Raw genomic sequence first — 18,865 nt, 5'->3', positions numbered from 1 at the left:
CATTAATAATATTATGAAATCAACAGGTATTAATTAACTAGGTGATTTTCTATGTACTAATTAACTATTTATCTCCTATGTATTAGGAATTCATCCCACAAAATTTACCCCTACATATTTTGAATTTTAAAAAAATAAAAATAAAATTTAAATGAATTCATCTCCTGTAATTTGTTTAAAATAAAAATTGAAAAGTGAATTTATTCCTGCAAATTTTTATAAAACTAAAAATAAATAATAATCAATTTGTATATGTAGAATTTGTCGCCGTATTCAGCCAGAAAAATCACCTCCAAAAGCTATATTTTAGCATTTCATAAAATTCTTTATCATATCAATTTTTCTTTTACCTGCATGACTTGATTGACTTTAAGGTAGTAAATTCGTAGTTTTTATGTTGACTCGAAAGGTCGATGTAAAATCGTAATTCGTAAAATCGTAAGACAAAACGTAAATATAATTCGTAAATTTTGTAAGTCTCAAATAAATAAAATCAGTGAAATCACACATAATTCACAAATCATAATCAGTCACAACTCTTCACAACTCAAGTTCATACAATAACACTAAATTAAATCCAAATAACAAATAAAACACCCAAATTGTTAGATGACATTCTTAATTCTAAATATATATCCTAACAACATATTAGATTCAGAACCTAAGCGGCTAAGCCCACAGCAAAAAAAAAATTGTTTTTTTAATTTAGAACAAAACAAAATAGAACAAATTAAAAAAAAATTACAGAGCAGAACATATGTATGCTATATCATATACGCTTAATGGCTATAATATATGCTAGCAAACCAGATTAATAACTAAGCAAAGAAAATTGAAAAAATTAATAGAATTCGTTTAAATTAAACACAACAAAGCTAACACAAACACCACAAACACAAACACAAAAAAAAAATGAGGAGGAGGAGGCTAATAGTGAAGCAGTCAGCGACATCCAGCAATCCGAAAAGAAGAGGAGAGCTGCAGCAGCATGACCAAACCACCCATGGTGCTTGAGTGATGGTGAAAGGGCAGCAGTGTAACCAAGCTACACCGATGCTGCTTTAGCAGTGACAAAAGGAGAAGAGAGGGTTGAAAGAAGAGAACGAGAAACATAGAGAATTGACACATCAACCACCACCACTAGTACCCATACTTTGATTTCGGAATTGAGAAGAAGAGAAAGGCTTCAGATGCAGAACGGGAGAGAGAGGGGATAGGGAAACCTAGGGTTCCAATCCTTCTTAAACACAAATTGGGGCTTGAGCTTGGGCTTGGGTTCGGGTTGGGTGCTTACTGGGCTGTGCAAAACTGAAGTTATGGACCAATTTTCTTCATGAGACGTGGATCGTCGGAAAACTCTCGCTTCCAACGAGTCTGCGATTTTCCTCGGCGTTTCTGCACGGTTGCAACTCCACCAACACAGATAGCAGAAGCGCGACGGAAAGATGGACCAGAAGCGTAGAATCGTGCGCTTTTGCGAGTAAAAACGCGATTTTGTCTACCTTGATTTGACTTCTCCAAAAACCATAACACTTAAAATAATTCATATATGACATATATAGAATGAGAAAGTATAGGGAGTTTAGGGTTTAGGGAGTTAATGGAGTATTTGTACAATATGTACAATGGAGGTTTAGGGATGTTCGATTCGGTAGGATATCAGATGTTTATTATCCCTAGTATCTGGATGGTTATTCTGGATAGTATGGGTGTATTGTATTTGATAAATTAGTAGTATTCTATCCTGGATATTATTTTTTAACTCATATTGGGCCAAATAAATAGCCCATTATACACATTGTATAAATACTCTATTGGTTCTTTAACAGGATTCATATAGAATATTAGATCATCAAAAAAATATTACTACCAACAAGTTATAGTTCAAATGACATAGTCTCTTATCCTCTAATTTCGAGTTCAATCTCATTTCTAATTTGAAAAAAAATAACTAAATTATCTAGTATAATATATGTATAATAATATCATTATTATTAGAAAAAAATAAAATAAATATAACTCAATTATTTCAATTTCTATAATGGGCATATAATAACCCCTCCCCCCTCTCTCAATCATAGTGATTAAGTTGTATATATTTGGTTCACCATGTTGCAACTATTATATACCTACTACTTCAGTCGCTCATCATATTCTTAAGAAATGTTACAACCTTTAGTATTATCATCACTAAAATAATTAGAAGCCGCAATATAGCCATTGTTTTGCTGCTCCTCACATGGACGAAGAGGAGGATAACCCGAAGTATTCGCCGCCATGCTGCGACCGCCCGGAGGAAAAGGGCACGGCGGAAGCATAGGATATTGCGCATGCCCTAAAGAGCTTCCCATGCCGGCCGGGTTTCCCGGAGGAAAATATGGCGGCGGATAACAAGAGAATGTAGGCATGCCGCCGGGACAGCCAGATGACAAAGGACAATTTGGGATATTTACAACAATTTCAGGCATATTTTTAGAAGAAAGTTCTATTTCTTCTTCTTTATCTTCGTCGTGACAATGTCCTTCTTTCTTTTTACCCTTTTTCCATGGGTTGACTTTTTCCCACAATGCCTTTGCCTTGTTCTTGGTGGAATTGCATGATTTATGTCCTCCCATTGTTCTATTATATATAATCCAAAGTAAATGGGTCACAAATCGTTTATTTCAGTGAATAAGCATATATCTATTTTTGCATTATACAAAACTTCATTATTTATTTATTTAAAATAATGGGAATAATAAATTAAAAATAATTGAATTTTAGATTTTTTATCTTAACAACTCTGATATTATTTTAAAAAGTTAACTAGTATTCAGCATATTTTTTGTAGCGTGCATAATGACAATTATATCTAAAATTGACAAATTTTTATATATGTTTCTAAGTGTTTTTATTTTAATTGCAATTATTGATAATAATGGTGATTACTTTAATTTTTAAACTAATAGTGGACAATAAAATACAACAATCTCCATTATAAGGAGAAATTAGGAGATAAAATATGTTAGACAAAAGAAATGAGTAGTGAATAATTAAGACACGAGAGTAAATTAAGTGTAAACAGCAAAGAAAAAGGCCCATAAATCATCATAAAGGGATAAAAATAAATTTTAACTTAAAAACCAAATTTAATTTGGGGACGAATATCAAGCAACCCATTTAGAATGCTGTTAATTTTCATAAATTTAATTTTAGTTACAATCATGCAAATATTCATTCATCTTTTGCAAGTTAATATATAGTAGCGATACACTATCAATTTGTTAAAGATATTCTACACGTACATTTAATTATATATTATTATATAAAAAACTATATTTTATAAATATAAATAATGGTCATTAAAAAATAATTAAATAATTACGTAATATATATATATGGCTTAACTATAGAAATTATTCACTTGTCTAATTAATATTAAGAGAAAAAGACAAATAGGTTTTTGACCTTTTGCTCCGCAAACATTTTCGTCCCTAACCATTGAAAAATACTTTTAAGTCCCTGACCTTCACAAAATTTGGACAGATCAATCTCTGACGGAGGCATTTGGACGGATCAGTCCTTGACGGAGGCATTTGGAAGGAGGGACTGATCCGTCCAAATTTTGTGAAGGTCAAAGATTTAAAAGTATTTTTCAATGGTCAGGAACAAAAATGTTCGCAGAACAAAAGGTCAGAGACCTATTTATCTTTTTCTCTAATATTAAAGACAATTTGCTTACACTGGTTTTATATCCTACGAGAATTATACGTGACATTTAGTTTACGAAGGATTGTTCAGATTATATATTTGCACAAATTTAATTAAAAAATAAAATTTTATATATATATTATTAGTTTAAACTTTAAATTTTTAGAAGAAGTGATTTCATTACATAGTATCATAGCTTCCATGACAAAAAAAAAATATTAGAGTTCAATTCTTATTATTTCCAAAAAAAAATATATAGCATAAGACAAATAAAAAAATATGAGTTTATAAAAGAAAAAAATAGATTGATACGAAAATACTGTTTTTATAATTTGATTTAAAAGTTTAAATAAAAAATTCTAAAAACTCAAACAATTCAACTCTTCCAAATCTTATTGCTAATTTTCTGTCATGTAACTATAAGAAAAATTGCTTGCTTCCAAAACAAAATATATGAACATTCATAAACAGTAAAAATCATAGAGTTATAAGAATCTTGCCTTAGAAATAGTGAACAACTTCGCTCCTGTGTTTTTCTGACTTTTGCTCTTCTTCTATATATGATATATGATTCTATCTAAATTAAAGTGCAAGCAAATTCAAATTCTCGTTTTCAATGCTAAATTTGATATTTATAATCTTCAGGGTTTTATTTTAAATGGAAATTATCAATAATTATAGACTAAATTTATTTATTTTTATCATAAATCACCATATTATTGAGACATTATTGCCTATGATTACTTTGGGATATTCTTTTATCGAAATCTTTAACACACCGTTGTATTTTTCTGCCAAATTTGACGTAATAAAATCACCTCCTAATGCTAAGAAAAAAAAAAAAAAACAACAAGCACTTGTCTTATTTTAATTATTTAGTATTTATTAATTATTGTAATAATTAATAAATATTAAATAAAATAAATTATGGCTATTTTTAATTAATTTTCTTTAATTATTAAACATTCTCGTAAAACCACAAATGTATCATTTATTTCTAAATCAAATCACCGTAAAAAATTATCAGTAATTCGATGATAAATATAATTATTAGACAATCATGCGTATAAGTTTATATTTCACATGTTGTTTTATTAATAACATTAATTTGATTCCATTAAAAAAAAGGGTATTAGGTAATGATGACATCCGTGTCAAAAATAATAACAACATCCGTGTAAAAGGAAAAAAAAAAATGTAACTATTATTAAGTAAATATCTTTATTTTAATTTAAAACCGATAATATCAACAGACACTAAATTACATCCTTTATCTTAATAATAATAATAATTATATTATTATTATTATATTATTATTAAATTAAATTAAATAATATCTTTTGAATATGAAAGTAGATCGATCCTCAAATTCAAAAAAATATTCAACCATTGATTTAATTTGGTCCTATAATTATTATTATATTAGTATTATTAAATTAAATAAACAAATTGGTCATAAAATTTATGATATAATTTAAATTTATTTTTTAAAATTTGGGTAAATGGACAAAAATATATATCGAAAGAATAAGTTTTTATATTTAAGTCCTAACCAAGTCGAACCAAGTATTTTAAAATCACGCGCACAAGTTTATTATCGTCGCTTCTTTATTTTCTTTTTCTTCTTCTTCTTTTTTCAAATTTGCGCACGCAGATTTAGGGAGCTAAATTCATCGGGTTAGCCCGTTTACCCATTTTAAATGGATAGACTTTATCTCTAAAATTAAGCCCGTTTAAATTTCGGGTTAAACAGGCTGAGTCCGATTAACCTAAAAAAATGACGGGTTAAACGGGCTAGCCCGCGGGCTAAACGGGTGACCCGTTTAATTTTTTTTTAACATTTTTTAAAAAAAGTTGCACTTTTAACTGGTATTTCTCCCGATCCGACCCGAAAATTCGATCCATCAACTAAAAAAATATTATTGTTTAAAGGTTTTTGACTTAAAAGTGGTATTTTTTGTCAAAATATTTTTCAAAAAATAAAATAAAAGAATAAATGGACTGGCCTGTTTAACCCATAGGGCTGACCATAAACGGTCCGGGCTAAAAAATTGTGGCCCGTGAATAAAACGGGCTTAAACGGGTCAGTCCATTTATCCTGCGGGCTTAATGGGCCGAGCTAGCTCGTTTGACAACCTACGCAGATTTTTCTTCTTCCCTCCTCCTCCTCCTCCTCCTTCTCTAATACTGCGTCTTCTGCTTCTTCTTTTCCATTTTTGTTATCTTTCTCTTTCGTTATCGTCATCACTAACAACACAAATATTTTGCTAACATCTTTATTGGTTATAATTTTTTCTAGTGCCATTATTAAATAATTTTGATGTGTTTTTGTTGATAATTGAGTTTTTTACTGTTTGTTCAAATCTGAACTAATTTTGGTTTATTTGTGAATTAACTGAGGTTCACTTACATACTGTTAAGTATTGATCAAATTTTTTCTCATCTCCTCCTTCTCCACTAATGAAACTGGTTTTTGTTGGATTTTGGCCAATTTGATTAAATTTGGTTGTCAAAAAGACTTGGAAGTGTAACAGCTCTCATATAAAAAATATTTGATAACAAAAAAAATTAGTTAAAAACAGTTAGAACTTACTTTATTTAGCATTAATTAATTATTATAACAATTAATGAATATACTAAATAAGATAAGTTTTGATTTTTTTTTGTCTCTCTAATATTACCAAATATATATAAAAGAGTTTGAAGTGGATAAAAGTATACACCCACTACAACATTTTCAAGTTGAGGCAACATTTAAAAAGTGTTGCCTAAAGGCTGACAAAAAGTTGCTTTTGATCAATGGCAACACTTTTGGGCCTAAGGCAACGTTTTTTGTCGGCGTTGCATATGTAGCCGTTGCCTTAGATTAAGGCAACACTTTTTTGTTTCAAAAGCAACGCTTTTGAGAGCAACACTTGGTAAGTGTTTCCTTTGGTTGAAAACAACAACACTTCAAATGTGTGTTTGAGACAACACTTTTGTAGTGTTGTCTCTTCTCTCGTATTTTGGTCACTACTAAAAAGTGTTGCCTATTTGCAATAAAATGCAACTCTTTTACGTGTTGCTTATAAGTTGGAATTTGCAATCCTTTGAAGTGTTGTCTATTTGCAATAAAATGCAACTCTTTTACGTGTTGCTTATATAAGTTGGAATTTGCAATCTTTTGAAATGTTGCCTATTAGTTTTGAATATACAACCCTTTAAAGTATTGCCTTTTCTTTTGGATATGCAACCTATACAAGTGTTGCATTTTCTTTTGGATATGCAACCTATACAAATGTTGTTTTTTCTTTTGGATATGCAACCATACAAGTATTGTCTAATATTCAAAATATGCAACTAATAAAAGGGTTGCCTTTTTGATAAAAATAAAAATTATTTTTGTAATAAAAATATAAAAAATTAAAATTTACAATAAATTTTTTTGTTCATACATGTGTAATTATTTTAATTAATAAATAAATTTGTGCACAATAAAAAATAATTATAAAAGAGACAAAATAACTAATAATAAAATTCTAATTAAAATAATTATAAAATTCTAATAACCAATTTCTCAACCACCTTATCATACTCCAACTCCACCACAGGCTCCTTCCCTTGCTCATAACAACCATCATCTAATCCTCCATATGTTCTATCACCAATTTCTCAAGCTCCTTCGCCTGCTACCCACAACAACCATCACCCAAACCCTCCAAAAACACCATCACCACCCAAACCTTCCAAAGTAACAACAGGAATGCTATTTGTATGACCTAAACTTGTCAATAGGAAGGATATATAAACAGGTGTTAAAATAGAGCAGAAAAAAGAACAGTAGAATCATCAATACCTGCAAAAGAATGTCAAAAACGAGAATCTCACCAAAAATACGAGCAGTGATAATCGAACAGTGACTAGCGGTGATGAACGCGAGCAGAGAGGATCGAAGCTCGACGAAAAGAGAAGTAGAGGATTGAAGCTCAACAAGCAGATGATCGAATCTCAACGAGTAGAGAATCGAAGCTCAACGAGGAGAGGAGTAGAGGATCGAAGCACATTGATGAGCAGAGAAGATCGAAGCACATTCACGAGAAGAAAAAATCGAAGCTCATTAGCGAGTAGAGATTGAGATCGAAGCTCAATAAAAAAATGTGCATCGTCATCGAATGGATTGAAGAACAACAGAAGAACGAAACATTTGGAATGGATTGAGGATTTTGTGATTTTATTAATTGAAATATTTTAGGAATTTTGTTAGGGTTATGGTTTTAGGAACGAAACATTTTAGAATGGATTGGGGTTTTCTTCTCCCTCTTTTTCTCTTTCTCTGCACACCATATAGTTTATTTTTGTTTTTTAAAAAATATTAAAAAATTTTAAGCAACACTTAAAACGTGAAGTTTAAAATAAATCTAAAGGCAACTTTTAGAAAAAGTAATATATTATTTTTATAATAGTTATTTTTGTATATTTAATATAGCAACATTTGATAAGTGTAATATATAAATATTATAAATGTTGCTTGTTTAATTTATTAAAACAACGTTTTTTATATGTTTTTTAAATTGATAAAAAAAACACTTATTAATAAGGTGTTGTATTAGCTTTATTTTTTTGCAATAAATTTTAAGTGATGCTTTTAACCATTTTAGACAACACTTTTTAAGAATTATTTATCGCACATGTTGCAATAGCTTAAAAATGTTGTAGTGACCAAAGTTCATAAATATTAAAATATAATTGAAAATTGAATTCGGTAGACAAAAACACACCCGATACCTTACAGATGATGTATTAACGATACAATACTTTCGTTCTTAAAAAATAATCTTACTTTAATGTTTATAATCTTTTGTATGTATTTTTGTTTATTTTTAACTCTTTTATGTATATTTTTGTCTATTTACTTCTTAAATTTTAAATATTTTAAATTGGATCTCAAATTTACTATCATAATTCGCATTACCCATTAATTTCATCTCCGTTTATAGTGTGTTGATTTTGTATATTAATTTGCCATATAAAAAAAAACGACATCTTTTTATACTTAATCTTTAATGAAATAACGCCATTTTAATTTTATTTTATAACTATCACTAGTGAAAAAGATGTATGTTTTATGCGAAGACGTCATTTTATTGAAGATTAAATAACAATATAAAATAATTTTGTTTTGTTTTATCCAATGTAATAAGTTAACGTGCTAAATCAGTATATTGTTAATAAAAATAAATTTAAAGACTAATATAAATTACTATTATAAAATTGGAGGTCCAATTGAAATCAATCAAAATTTTAAAAATTTATTTAAATTAAACCAAAAATTTTAAAAGTCAAATTGAATATTAATTCTTTTTAAGATAATAAGGAATTCATAATTTTGTTGCCAAATCTGTTTTTCTAAAAGAGTGGTTCTTCTCTTCATGGAATATATATAATATTAGTGTATCATGTCATGCACACAAAAAAATTTTATTTAAATTTTTTTGTTAAAATTTTTTAAATTTATTATTTAATAATTTATTTATTCTGTATATATTCTATTTATTATATAGAATATAGATATTTTGCACAATTATTTTGATATATTATTCGTTATATAGATATTTTTAAATAATTATTCATTATATAATAAATATTTTTTAGTAATTATTGAAAAGATATAAATTTATATTACAATTTTGTATATGATTAATAAAAATTATCACGTTACAATACAATAACATAGTTATAAATAGAATAACTAAAATAGAATGGTGTGAATTGATGAATAAAACAAAATCTATATTATTATTTTCTTAAATAGATAAGTAAGAAGAAATCAATTTAAAAATATCATAAAGTTTTCGTCCAACCTTACCTATTATTCAAAATCTTCATTCACATTATTATTTAATTGATTCTCATTATATCTCGGTTAGACTTCTTAATTGATTCTTTATATATATAAAATCCTTAATTTGATTGCATTTTTATTTTTTAATTACATATCGTAACTTCAATAAAAAAATACATTATTGTTATAAGAAATAGTTAAAGCAGAAAAAATTATGACAAGAGGCATTGTGGTTCTAAAATAATGTTCATGAGTTATAAATAAAACATGCTATACATAATAATGTCTATTGAAATACAAGAAAAAAGTAATATAGTTATTAAAAAAATATATGGTATAAAATCTTGTAATTATTAACAAAATTCACCATATAATAATTAATTATTAACAATTATCATCATTAATATATATTACTTTTTATAAATAACATTAAGTAGAGAGATGTAAAAAAAATTACGATTTTACTAGGTAGACAATAACTTTCGTAAACAATGTAAACAATGAGTTTTAAAATTGGTCCAATAAGATAAAAGCACACTATATTGTTCACTAAATTTATTATCTCCCTATACTTTTCCGAAAATTAATATCAAAACATCCTACATTAGCATGTTTGACGCTAGATATATATATATATATCAATTATTTTTAATATAATTTTTTTGTTTCTCACTTGTCTGACGACAAATTAAAAATTAGTTCATTGCATATCTAAACTCCATTTAAGAATTTGTCATTGACTAATATGTTATAGCATATACAAAACAAAATTTGAATCACCAACACTTATTTAAATGGATTAGCTAATGAACCAACGACCAGAAAAATCCAAATTAATTTTTTAATATAAATATAAAAGATATATAGAAAAATACTTTTCATAAGATTGAATTAAACATGCATCAAAGACAGGAATATCATTGAATTATTGAGAACATACAAGTCCCTTTATTTGAAGACTATTTGTCTTCGTATTTTATTACAGTTCCACACAAGACAAAGACAAACTAAAGATGCAAAATATATAACTAAACATAAATGCATAATATTAATTAAATTCTTATTTTATTTTTATTTTTTAAAAATAAAATAAGAATTTAATACATAACATTATCTAATTTTCTCCATCCCAAAGATTTTCAGCAAATTCGAATCCAGTGGGACCGTTCTTCACCTTGCGCTCTTGTTTAATTTGATTAATCTTTTGATAATCATCATTTGTAAGTGAAAAGTCAAATATTTCCAAGTTCTGTTTGATTCTCTCTTTGTTGTAGCTCTTCACTGCAAAAGTTACACCTTGTTCATAGAGCCATCTAAGACTTATATGAGCAACTGTTTTTCCATGAGCATTTGCAATTTGCTTCAGTAGTTCATTGTCCATAACATGATTACCACCCCAAAAGGAATCTTTAGCTCCCAAAGGAGAATATGCAGTTACCACAATACCTTTAGTTTTGCAGTATTCTCTTAAATTCTTCTGCTGCCAGCAAGGATTCAATTCCACCTGTTGGTGATTGGTTTAGTACGTATTTAGTTTAGTAACTATTAATAAATGAACAAAATTAAGAGTAGAAATTCTTTTCGACTTTTGATAATTTGTTTTGAAAATTTGTAATTCATTTTCAACCATTTAAATAAGAGTCCCAATGACTTATTTGTACAATGTGTACAATGAGTTATATGAGTTATAAAATGAACATCTCCCATACTATCTAGAATAACCATCCGAGTACTAAGGATAATAAACATCTTCCAAAAAGCTGATAAAAAAATGTAACACTAATGATTATATCTCTAATATTTCCTAAACCTTCATTGTATACATTGTACAAATATTCCATTGGCTCCTCATATTTTTCCTTTAAATAATTGGTCTAGACGGATACTGTATCAAAGTCCACTTAGACCAATAATCATTTAAATGGTTGAGAATCGAATAGAGCTTTATTTTTTAATTATAACTAGTTGTTTTAGACTTCGAATAAATCCAATGTTAGATTGAAAATGTCATTTATCTAAAATTAATATTTATGTGTGTAATTATATATAAAAAAGCTTAATTACTTGATTAACCGCAGGAGGGATACTAGCAAAAGAGAGGAGATTTTCAAGCTTTTTGCAAGAGAAGTTGCTGACTCCAATTGATTTAGTGAGACCCAAGTTTTGGCATTCTTGCATTGAGGTCCACACACCCTTCAAGTCAAATGGCAACAAGTCATCTTCATCATAAGGAAATTTCTTCAGCTCAAGCTCTGTAGTCAGTGGCCAGTGGATTAAGTAAAGGTCCAAGTATTCTAATCCAAGAGTCCTGCGTGCATGCATCAAGATATAAATTAAGATGTTGACACGTGTTATATATAAACTCAGGTGAAGTCGACTTCACGTAAAGTTGATATCTGAGAGTCGTTAGATGAAAATTTAGTCAAATCAGTCCAATCACTTAACAGCTCTCAGGTATCAACTTTACGTGAAGTCGACTGCACCTGAATTTCCACCGTGAAACAATTAAACTGCATATAAATTATTGAACGATTTTCAATTATCATATTCACATGAAAATATTAACACTCACATTAATGATTTTTTTTTAATTGACATGAACATATATTGATACAAGGTAATTAAAGAGTCATAATGTATCTTGATTCTTACTTAAGTGAATTTTGTAGAGCAGGAAGAACAAGATGGGGATGATTATCGGACAACCATAACTTGGAAGTGATAAAAAGTTCATCCCTAGAGCTTATGAGACCAAGTTTAAGGGCTTCAGCAATGGCCTCTCCGAGAGCTTGTTCGGAGCCATAAATGGAAGCAGTGTCAAAGTGCCGGTAACCGAGCTTGATGGCCTCAATCACGGCTGCTTTGAGGGTGTCGCTGTCGTTCGACATGGCGGCAGTTCCAAAGCCGATGACCGGCATGGTGAATGATGATTGTAGGACAACATTTGGGACCACTACATTTGTTGTTAGAGACATGATGTTTGCACAAAAAGATGTATGTAAAGGTGAAGGTGCAACATCTCTTTTATAGGGTAGAATGGTAATTAACCGTTGCGGATGTGCATGCATCTATTTGGCATTGACCAATATAACATAAATTAGTTGCCTTGTTAGGAGATGCTCACGATCCGCGCGCACATCCGGCAATAATGAATTGCCTTATTAGGGACTGCTCAAAATCCGGACGCATTCATATCCCATGCATACCACCAACTTCCAGAATGTTATAACAACTTAACAAATACGGATACTTTGTCGAATTGTAAAATTACATTATTTTAAAAGTAAAATTATAAAAAAGTTAATTTATTTAAAATAAAAGTAGTGTGATTAATTGTAATTTACTTAGATGTGATTAAAAAATAATTGAATACTATGTACAGTAAAAAATTGATATTATTGAAGGATAAAATTAAAATTTATTTTTATGTATTGTTTTTGTCTCCAATGTTTTCGTCCTATTTAAATCTTTAACGTTTCAAAATCGTCTCAATTTTGTCCCGCCACCAATTCTGTTAACGGATCCCTAACGGCAGGACAACATTGAGTAAATTTTGAAACATTAGGGACAACTTTGGGACTTGCCCCAAACGTTTGGGACAAAAACGATACAATACTTAAAATTATTTTATCAATTTGATTATGTTGAGTCACCTGAAAGACTTTTAATATTTTACTTTAAATATTTTTAAATTATCAGACCGATTAACCATCAACTTTTAATACCACTTGTTGGGTCACCGTAGGAAGCTTTCGACTACCGTAGAGACTTCAGAGAAGAACCAAGTAAGAAAACATAAGATGAAAAGACATCACATCCAATTCAAAACCTTAAGGTCGCACAACTAGAAACTTGTCCTCGTCGGAAATTATTTACCGACAGATTTTTTTCCGTCGGTAATTTACCGACAGATTTTCCGTTGATAATTAGAGACCAACGAATTTTCCGTTGGTAATTAACAACAGATTTTTGGACGGTAATTAGAGCTTTGGAAAACCATTCCAAACCCTGAATATAGATAGAAAATTCGTCTGTAAATCCGTCAGTAAGGTAAAATTGAATTTTTTTTTTATGTTTTTTCATTGCAAAATAATCATGTCTACAAAATAAATATAAATTTAATAAATACAAATTTTTATCTAATTTGTATTCGAATATTTATAATATTTTAAAAAATAAACAAATTTATCGTATTATCAAACTAAAAGAAAAGTACTATAAACAAGCAAGTCAATATAATTCAAAACATAAACAAAATGTATTGATACATCAATATAATTTTCAGTATATTGTTCAACCATACTAAAACTATCAGCTATGGTCTTCTGTGTCATCTTCATCCTCATCATCATCATAGTCCTCATCCTCATCATCATCCTACTTGAAAGCCCTCCAAAAAAAACTCTTCATCATCATCGTCAATAAGAAAGTGGCTCTGCACATAAAAAAAGTACTATGATATAAGAAAATAATCTTGTTCTTAAAATAATTTATATGATTTGCATGATATATATATATATATATATTACTTTTACCTTCCACTCCTTAAACCAACTAAGTTTTATATATAAAGAATAGCTTTCCAATCTCATAAGTCATAACATATCCAGGGAAAGTCCTATATACATATACACTAGATAAATGCCAGACGTCTGATCCAATCCAAACAATAAGTTATGCAATGCAAGCATTACACACCAACCAAATAATCCAAACAATAAGTTATGCTTCACCGTATGTACCTTAATTAGAAGCTAATATTAGCAACACATCCTAGTTATCCAAATTTGATGTGAGTTGGAGGATATTAATCTCAATAAGAAAGAAAAAGAAGTCAAATATAACATACTAAGGTAAGTAGGGTTATAAAATTATTCACCTTTATGCCAATTCAAAAGAGGGTGCAACCAGTGACTAAAAACAACAACAATGTATAATTGCATACAATTAATTTATTGATTGGTTTTGAAAAACTGTTTAAAATAATTATTTAATTTTAAGAAAGCAACCCAAAAAAAAAAGCTCCATCCAAAAGCTGTCATGAAAGCATTTTGGTTGGAGTTATATGAAGCAAAATGGTCCCCAAAGCAATGGTTAGCAATTTCATGTAGAAGTACTAAAAATATCACACTCCAAGCTATTGCATAGTTCAAAGTTAATCTTGTTCAGTCATAACTATAAGAAACTTGCAGCAAAATCCCATTTGCCAAGTCATGTAGGAGGCTGAAGGCTCTTTCTTCCAGTATAAATAGAACTCGAGATACTTCCACTTACTCAAAAACCAAAAAATATAATAGGAGAAAAGTTCAAAGTCATGTAGCCAAAAAAGGGAGAAATCATCTTGATGGGACAGATCCATTTTGAGTTTTGAACTGTTCAAAGGAGTAGAATACAAATAAGAATTACCAGAAAATTAATAAAGGAGTGAACATTTAAGATAAATAAGGATTCTCAATTTTTTTTAACAGAAATTGAACTAGGCAAAGCAATTACAACTAGAATGTGAATACAATATACCTCTAGTACACATATCTGCGCAACATTATCTCTAAGTCCCAGCTTATTAAACTCAATGCATTCTTCATATAACAAATTGAACCTATAGTTAGGATAAATGTGATTATTAATTACTGCATGAAGAAAATTACAAATAAAATTGATGGATCCTCTTTCCGTGCCCAACCCACATATTCAAGGGGCATTAAATAAGTGCAAAATGAAATCTCATATTTAATTGGTGATCCTTAGAATTGAAATCTCATATCTCATATTTAAGTGCCAAGAAAAACTTAGCAAGGGATGCACAAAGTTAATGCTAACCTTCTCAAGAAACGACGCAGGGTAACATTGGTAAGTCTGCCCAAATGATGTCTCATGATATTCATATCCATCAAAAAACTGTGACAAGTGTAGAGCAGAGTAGATAGATAAATTAAAATTATACCACAAGACAATATCATCATCAGCAATATCAATATCAATAAAATCTTGTTTCACCAGTAATGCTGTGAGCTTATAGAGCCCAAAGGGAACAGGGCAGCTGACTTCCATGTGCTGATAATATTGAAACTTAAATCCAAGAATCTGTGAAGCATGAGACTGCAAAAAATAATAATAATAATAAAACCAGAGTATTAAAACTTGTCTAATCAATATCAGATATTGAAATAAGAAAAACTTAGAACAATAACCTTGGGAAAAATAGGAATCAGCTCTAGAAACACACTGTTATCGGGTTGAAGTTCAAAACACTCAAGAACCTGATCAACAAATATCAATAGCGAGGTAAAACATAAAATGAGAACATCAAAGAGAGCAGCTGCTAAATACAATAAAGACATCAACAGAAATTCAAAAGAATGGCTGAGGAGGCGGGCCTAACCTTGTCCTCACCTCAGCCATGAGTAAGTCCTTGGGTATCTGCATAAGAAAAAACATTCATTAACTATATAACTTACTTTCTATGGACAAGTTCAACTTAGGGCCAGTTTGGCTAAACTTCTTAAATAAGTTCTTTTGAAAAAGGAGCTTAAAATATAAGGACTTTTATTAATATTAACTTTTAAATAAGTTATTTTGAGTTTGGAGAGTTATTATAGAAGTCCTTGTTTTAAAGTTGTGCATTAAATAGAAGTGATAAAATAGCTTTTGAAAATAGGAGGAGTCACATTTTTTAACTTCTTCAAAAGCTCTTAAATAACTTTTTGAAAAGTTAAAAGTTTATCTAAAAAATTGTACCAAACACATTAATGTAACTTTCTATAAGTCAAAAGTTGAAAAAAGTAACTTTTTGGTGTTTCCCAAACGGACCCTTAGTTACATAACTATAATTAGAGGAATACCCTGCAACTTGGCCATTTGTGTGCCATGGCCTCCAATCATCTATGATGTAGTAGTTTAAAGATCTTATCCATGCTTCAGTTGCCAAGTAAGGAATCAACATGTCATGATCGTCGCTGTTATCAGTGAACGGTAACCTTTTTTACTGAGCTTCACATAATATGGAAAGCAGAACTGAAAATAGTCTGGCACATTCATTTAGTGAAGCAGAACTGAAAATTCAAAGGTAAGCAAATGCATGCTCAGCATAGGAATGACAATTTAAGATTAAAAATAACTACTCAAATCTCAATGCCGTTTACTACTATAATCAGATTGATGATGACTTCATATATAGCAAGAAGGAACACCTACTACATTGGAAAATAAATAGTGTGTGATAAAACAGGTAGGGACGGTTAATACTAGAATAGTAGAATTCATGGTGATAGAACATACTCTTCATTTTGGCTATGAACAGCAATGGTAGGAAAGAGTGGTCCCTTCATGTCCTTGTAAACTGTGCCAACAACTTGCCCAATTTTACTGACATAAAACACAAAATCTTGTTATGTAACAGAAACAGAAAGAGAAATGGAAAAAGAAAAACCTAGTGGTTGTGGAAATTACTGACATAAAACACAAAATCTTGTTATGTTGATATTGCTCACCCCGTTGCTGTTGCTGTTACTCTCACTCATCGCAAACCCTAGCTCCCTTGATTCTACACGATTCTTTGTTTTCGGTGTTATCTCTAATTCTATTGTGCACGCAATTCCATTCAATTACACAGTAGCGGAATCAATAGTTTCGTCTCCCTCCCTACGCCCCTAAACCTTTCGTTTTAATTCGTCATTCTCTCTCTCTCTCTCTCTCTCTCTCTCTCTCTCTCTCATTTTCTTCCCAATTCCTGTTTACCAAACAAGGCCTTGGAAACCGTCTCTCCTATTTCTCAGCTATCCAGAATCAAAACCTAATCTAATCCTATTTTAACAACCTAAAAATCCACTAATCAGAAAACAAATCTAACTAAACTAATTACTAAAATCAAACTAACAAAACAAAATTAATTGAACTCAACAGAAATTAAAAGAATTTTGAAACTAAAACCTGGAAGCAGAGACAATCAAAACAGGGCAGAGGGAAAGAAGATGCCCAGGTCTCTACGGTTCGAACAGGGGAAAGAGAGAGGTGGAACCGCGGCTGACGGTGGAACCGATTTTGGTCGCCACAGAGCTAGGGCTGCGCGAAGGTAGCCGCGGCATTGACTGGAGGAGATGATGGCTGTGGCACTGAGAAGATATGCGAGCCAGAACTGAGGGGGATAAAAGGAGAGAGAGAGGCGCCGCAGTGGTGGAGCTTGAGCTTGCTTTGTTCTGCGAACGAGAAAGAACGAGAGAGACAGAGGCTGTGTTCTACTGGTTCAGTGTTTAAAAAAGAGGAGAAGAAGGAAAAGGTAGCTGCTGCGGTTAGGGTGGCCGGCGGTGGCGCTGTGGGTGAGAAAAGGAGAAGAAGAAGCTCGTGCGATGACGGAGAAGGGGTTGTCTTCCTTATTTTTTTCAGTGTCCAACTAATTCATTAAGCTTCTCACATTTTATTTTTGGTGACTCCTCCTCACATTTGCGGCTCATTTTTTTTTATATGATTTATTGGTGTGAGTTTAGCTGAATTATGATCATTACAGGTGAATTACCCTGTTATGACAGCGTTGAGTTTGGAATCTTGTGGAAAAGAAATCGGACCCACCAATTTCAAGCAATTTGAGGAAAGAACACAAATCGGTGGGACCGAATTATGTGAGGTTGTTGAGCTAGAAATCAGTGCAACCGATTTGTGGGTTAACAAAGAGGAAGGAAATCGGTCCCACCGATTTCAAGGGAGAGGAAATTTTTTTTAATCCGTGAGGGGACCGGTCGGACCCACCGATTTCTGATGCGCACAAATTTCGATACGAACACGGTCGGTCCCTACGATTTGCCTGTAAGTGCATTCCTAAGATGAAAAATATCACAGAAGTCGCATTCAATTCTTCGTAACCGTCCCAACTGTTCTTCCTCTCCTCGTCCCAGCTGTTCTTCGTCTCCTCCTCTGATTTTTCTTTCTTTTTTCCTCTCTGTTGAAGTAGAATAAATTTCTGGAATAGTGAGTTTAGTCAAGTACGTATACTATTATGGATAATAGAGTTGTGTTGAAAATTTATTATTACGGGCAGATTTTATTGGAAACATATGAGGGGGTTCAATTTGTGTGTGAGAATCCATTAGATGTTATTCCGTTCACATTATCATTTGAGGAATTGAAAGGGGTGATTTGTGAGAAGATAGATTCTCAAATATTTAGGAGAGTATCGTGTATTTTGTACCGGTATCCGTTATCTGTGTTTGGTGGGTTCGTTCAATTTCAGACGAAGTACGTCACAGATGAAGCGAGTATGCATGAAATGTTTTCATTGTATATGGATAATCGCCACCGAATGTCGTGCATCGAGTTGTATATTGAGTTTGAGCAATCCGAAGCAGACCGTAATATTGAGTT

The 18,865-nt window shown here is 30.6% G+C and overlaps 2 protein-coding genes across 2 annotated transcripts; both read right to left on the bottom strand.

Moving 5' to 3' along the window:
- Positions 1-10,402: 10,402 nt before the first annotated feature.
- Positions 10,403-12,528, bottom strand: LOC107614963 (NAD(P)H-dependent 6'-deoxychalcone synthase-like). Its single transcript, XM_016317088.3, has 3 exons — positions 12,164-12,528; positions 11,576-11,819; positions 10,403-11,015 (listed from the first exon to the last, which is right to left on the bottom strand). The coding sequence occupies exons 1-3, from the start codon at positions 12,484-12,486 to the stop codon at positions 10,626-10,628; spliced, it is 957 nt and encodes a 318-aa protein (XP_016172574.3). The 5' UTR covers positions 12,487-12,528; the 3' UTR covers positions 10,403-10,625.
- A 1,149-nt stretch (positions 12,529-13,677) lies between these two features.
- On the bottom strand, positions 13,678-17,966 carry LOC107618983 (uncharacterized). The gene is made up of 8 exons (XM_016321177.3): positions 17,441-17,966; positions 16,790-16,876; positions 16,354-16,563; positions 15,905-15,931; positions 15,703-15,771; positions 15,509-15,610; positions 15,332-15,409; positions 13,678-13,946 (listed from the first exon to the last, which is right to left on the bottom strand). The coding sequence occupies exons 3-8, from the start codon at positions 16,378-16,380 to the stop codon at positions 13,884-13,886; spliced, it is 366 nt and encodes a 121-aa protein (XP_016176663.1). The 5' UTR covers positions 16,381-16,563; positions 16,790-16,876; positions 17,441-17,966; the 3' UTR covers positions 13,678-13,883.
- Positions 17,967-18,865: the final 899 nt, after the last annotated feature.

Source organism: Arachis ipaensis, chromosome B9, assembly GCF_059453495.1.
Source record: "Arachis ipaensis isolate K30076 ecotype BB chromosome B9, ASM5945349v1, whole genome shotgun sequence".
In the NCBI taxonomy this organism is placed as follows: domain Eukaryota; kingdom Viridiplantae; phylum Streptophyta; class Magnoliopsida; order Fabales; family Fabaceae; genus Arachis; species Arachis ipaensis.
The sequence above is the reverse complement of the archived record's forward strand: the minus strand, read 5'-3'. Positions and strand labels throughout refer to the sequence as shown.

Excerpts from the sequence above, each read along its gene's own strand:
- LOC107614963 (XM_016317088.3), bottom strand. The coding sequence starts at position 12,486 with ATGTCTCTAACAACAAATGTAGTGGTCCCAAATGTTGTCCTACAATCA. Across the intron at positions 11,820-12,163 it reads GCTCTACAAAATTCACTTAA|GACTCTTGGATTAGAATACT; the intron begins GTAAGAATCAAG and ends GCATGCACGCAG. Across the intron at positions 11,016-11,575 it reads TCCCTCCTGCGGTTAATCAA|GTGGAATTGAATCCTTGCTG; the intron begins GTAATTAAGCTT and ends AATCACCAACAG.
- LOC107618983 (XM_016321177.3), bottom strand. The coding sequence starts at position 16,380 with ATGGCACACAAATGGCCAAGTTGCAGG. Across the intron at positions 15,611-15,702 it reads TGATTCCTATTTTTCCCAAG|TCTCATGCTTCACAGATTCT; the intron begins GTTATTGTTCTA and ends TATTTTTTGCAG. Across the intron at positions 13,947-15,331 it reads CTGCGTCGTTTCTTGAGAAG|AGCCACTTTCTTATTGACGA; the intron begins GTTAGCATTAAC and ends TTTTATGTGCAG.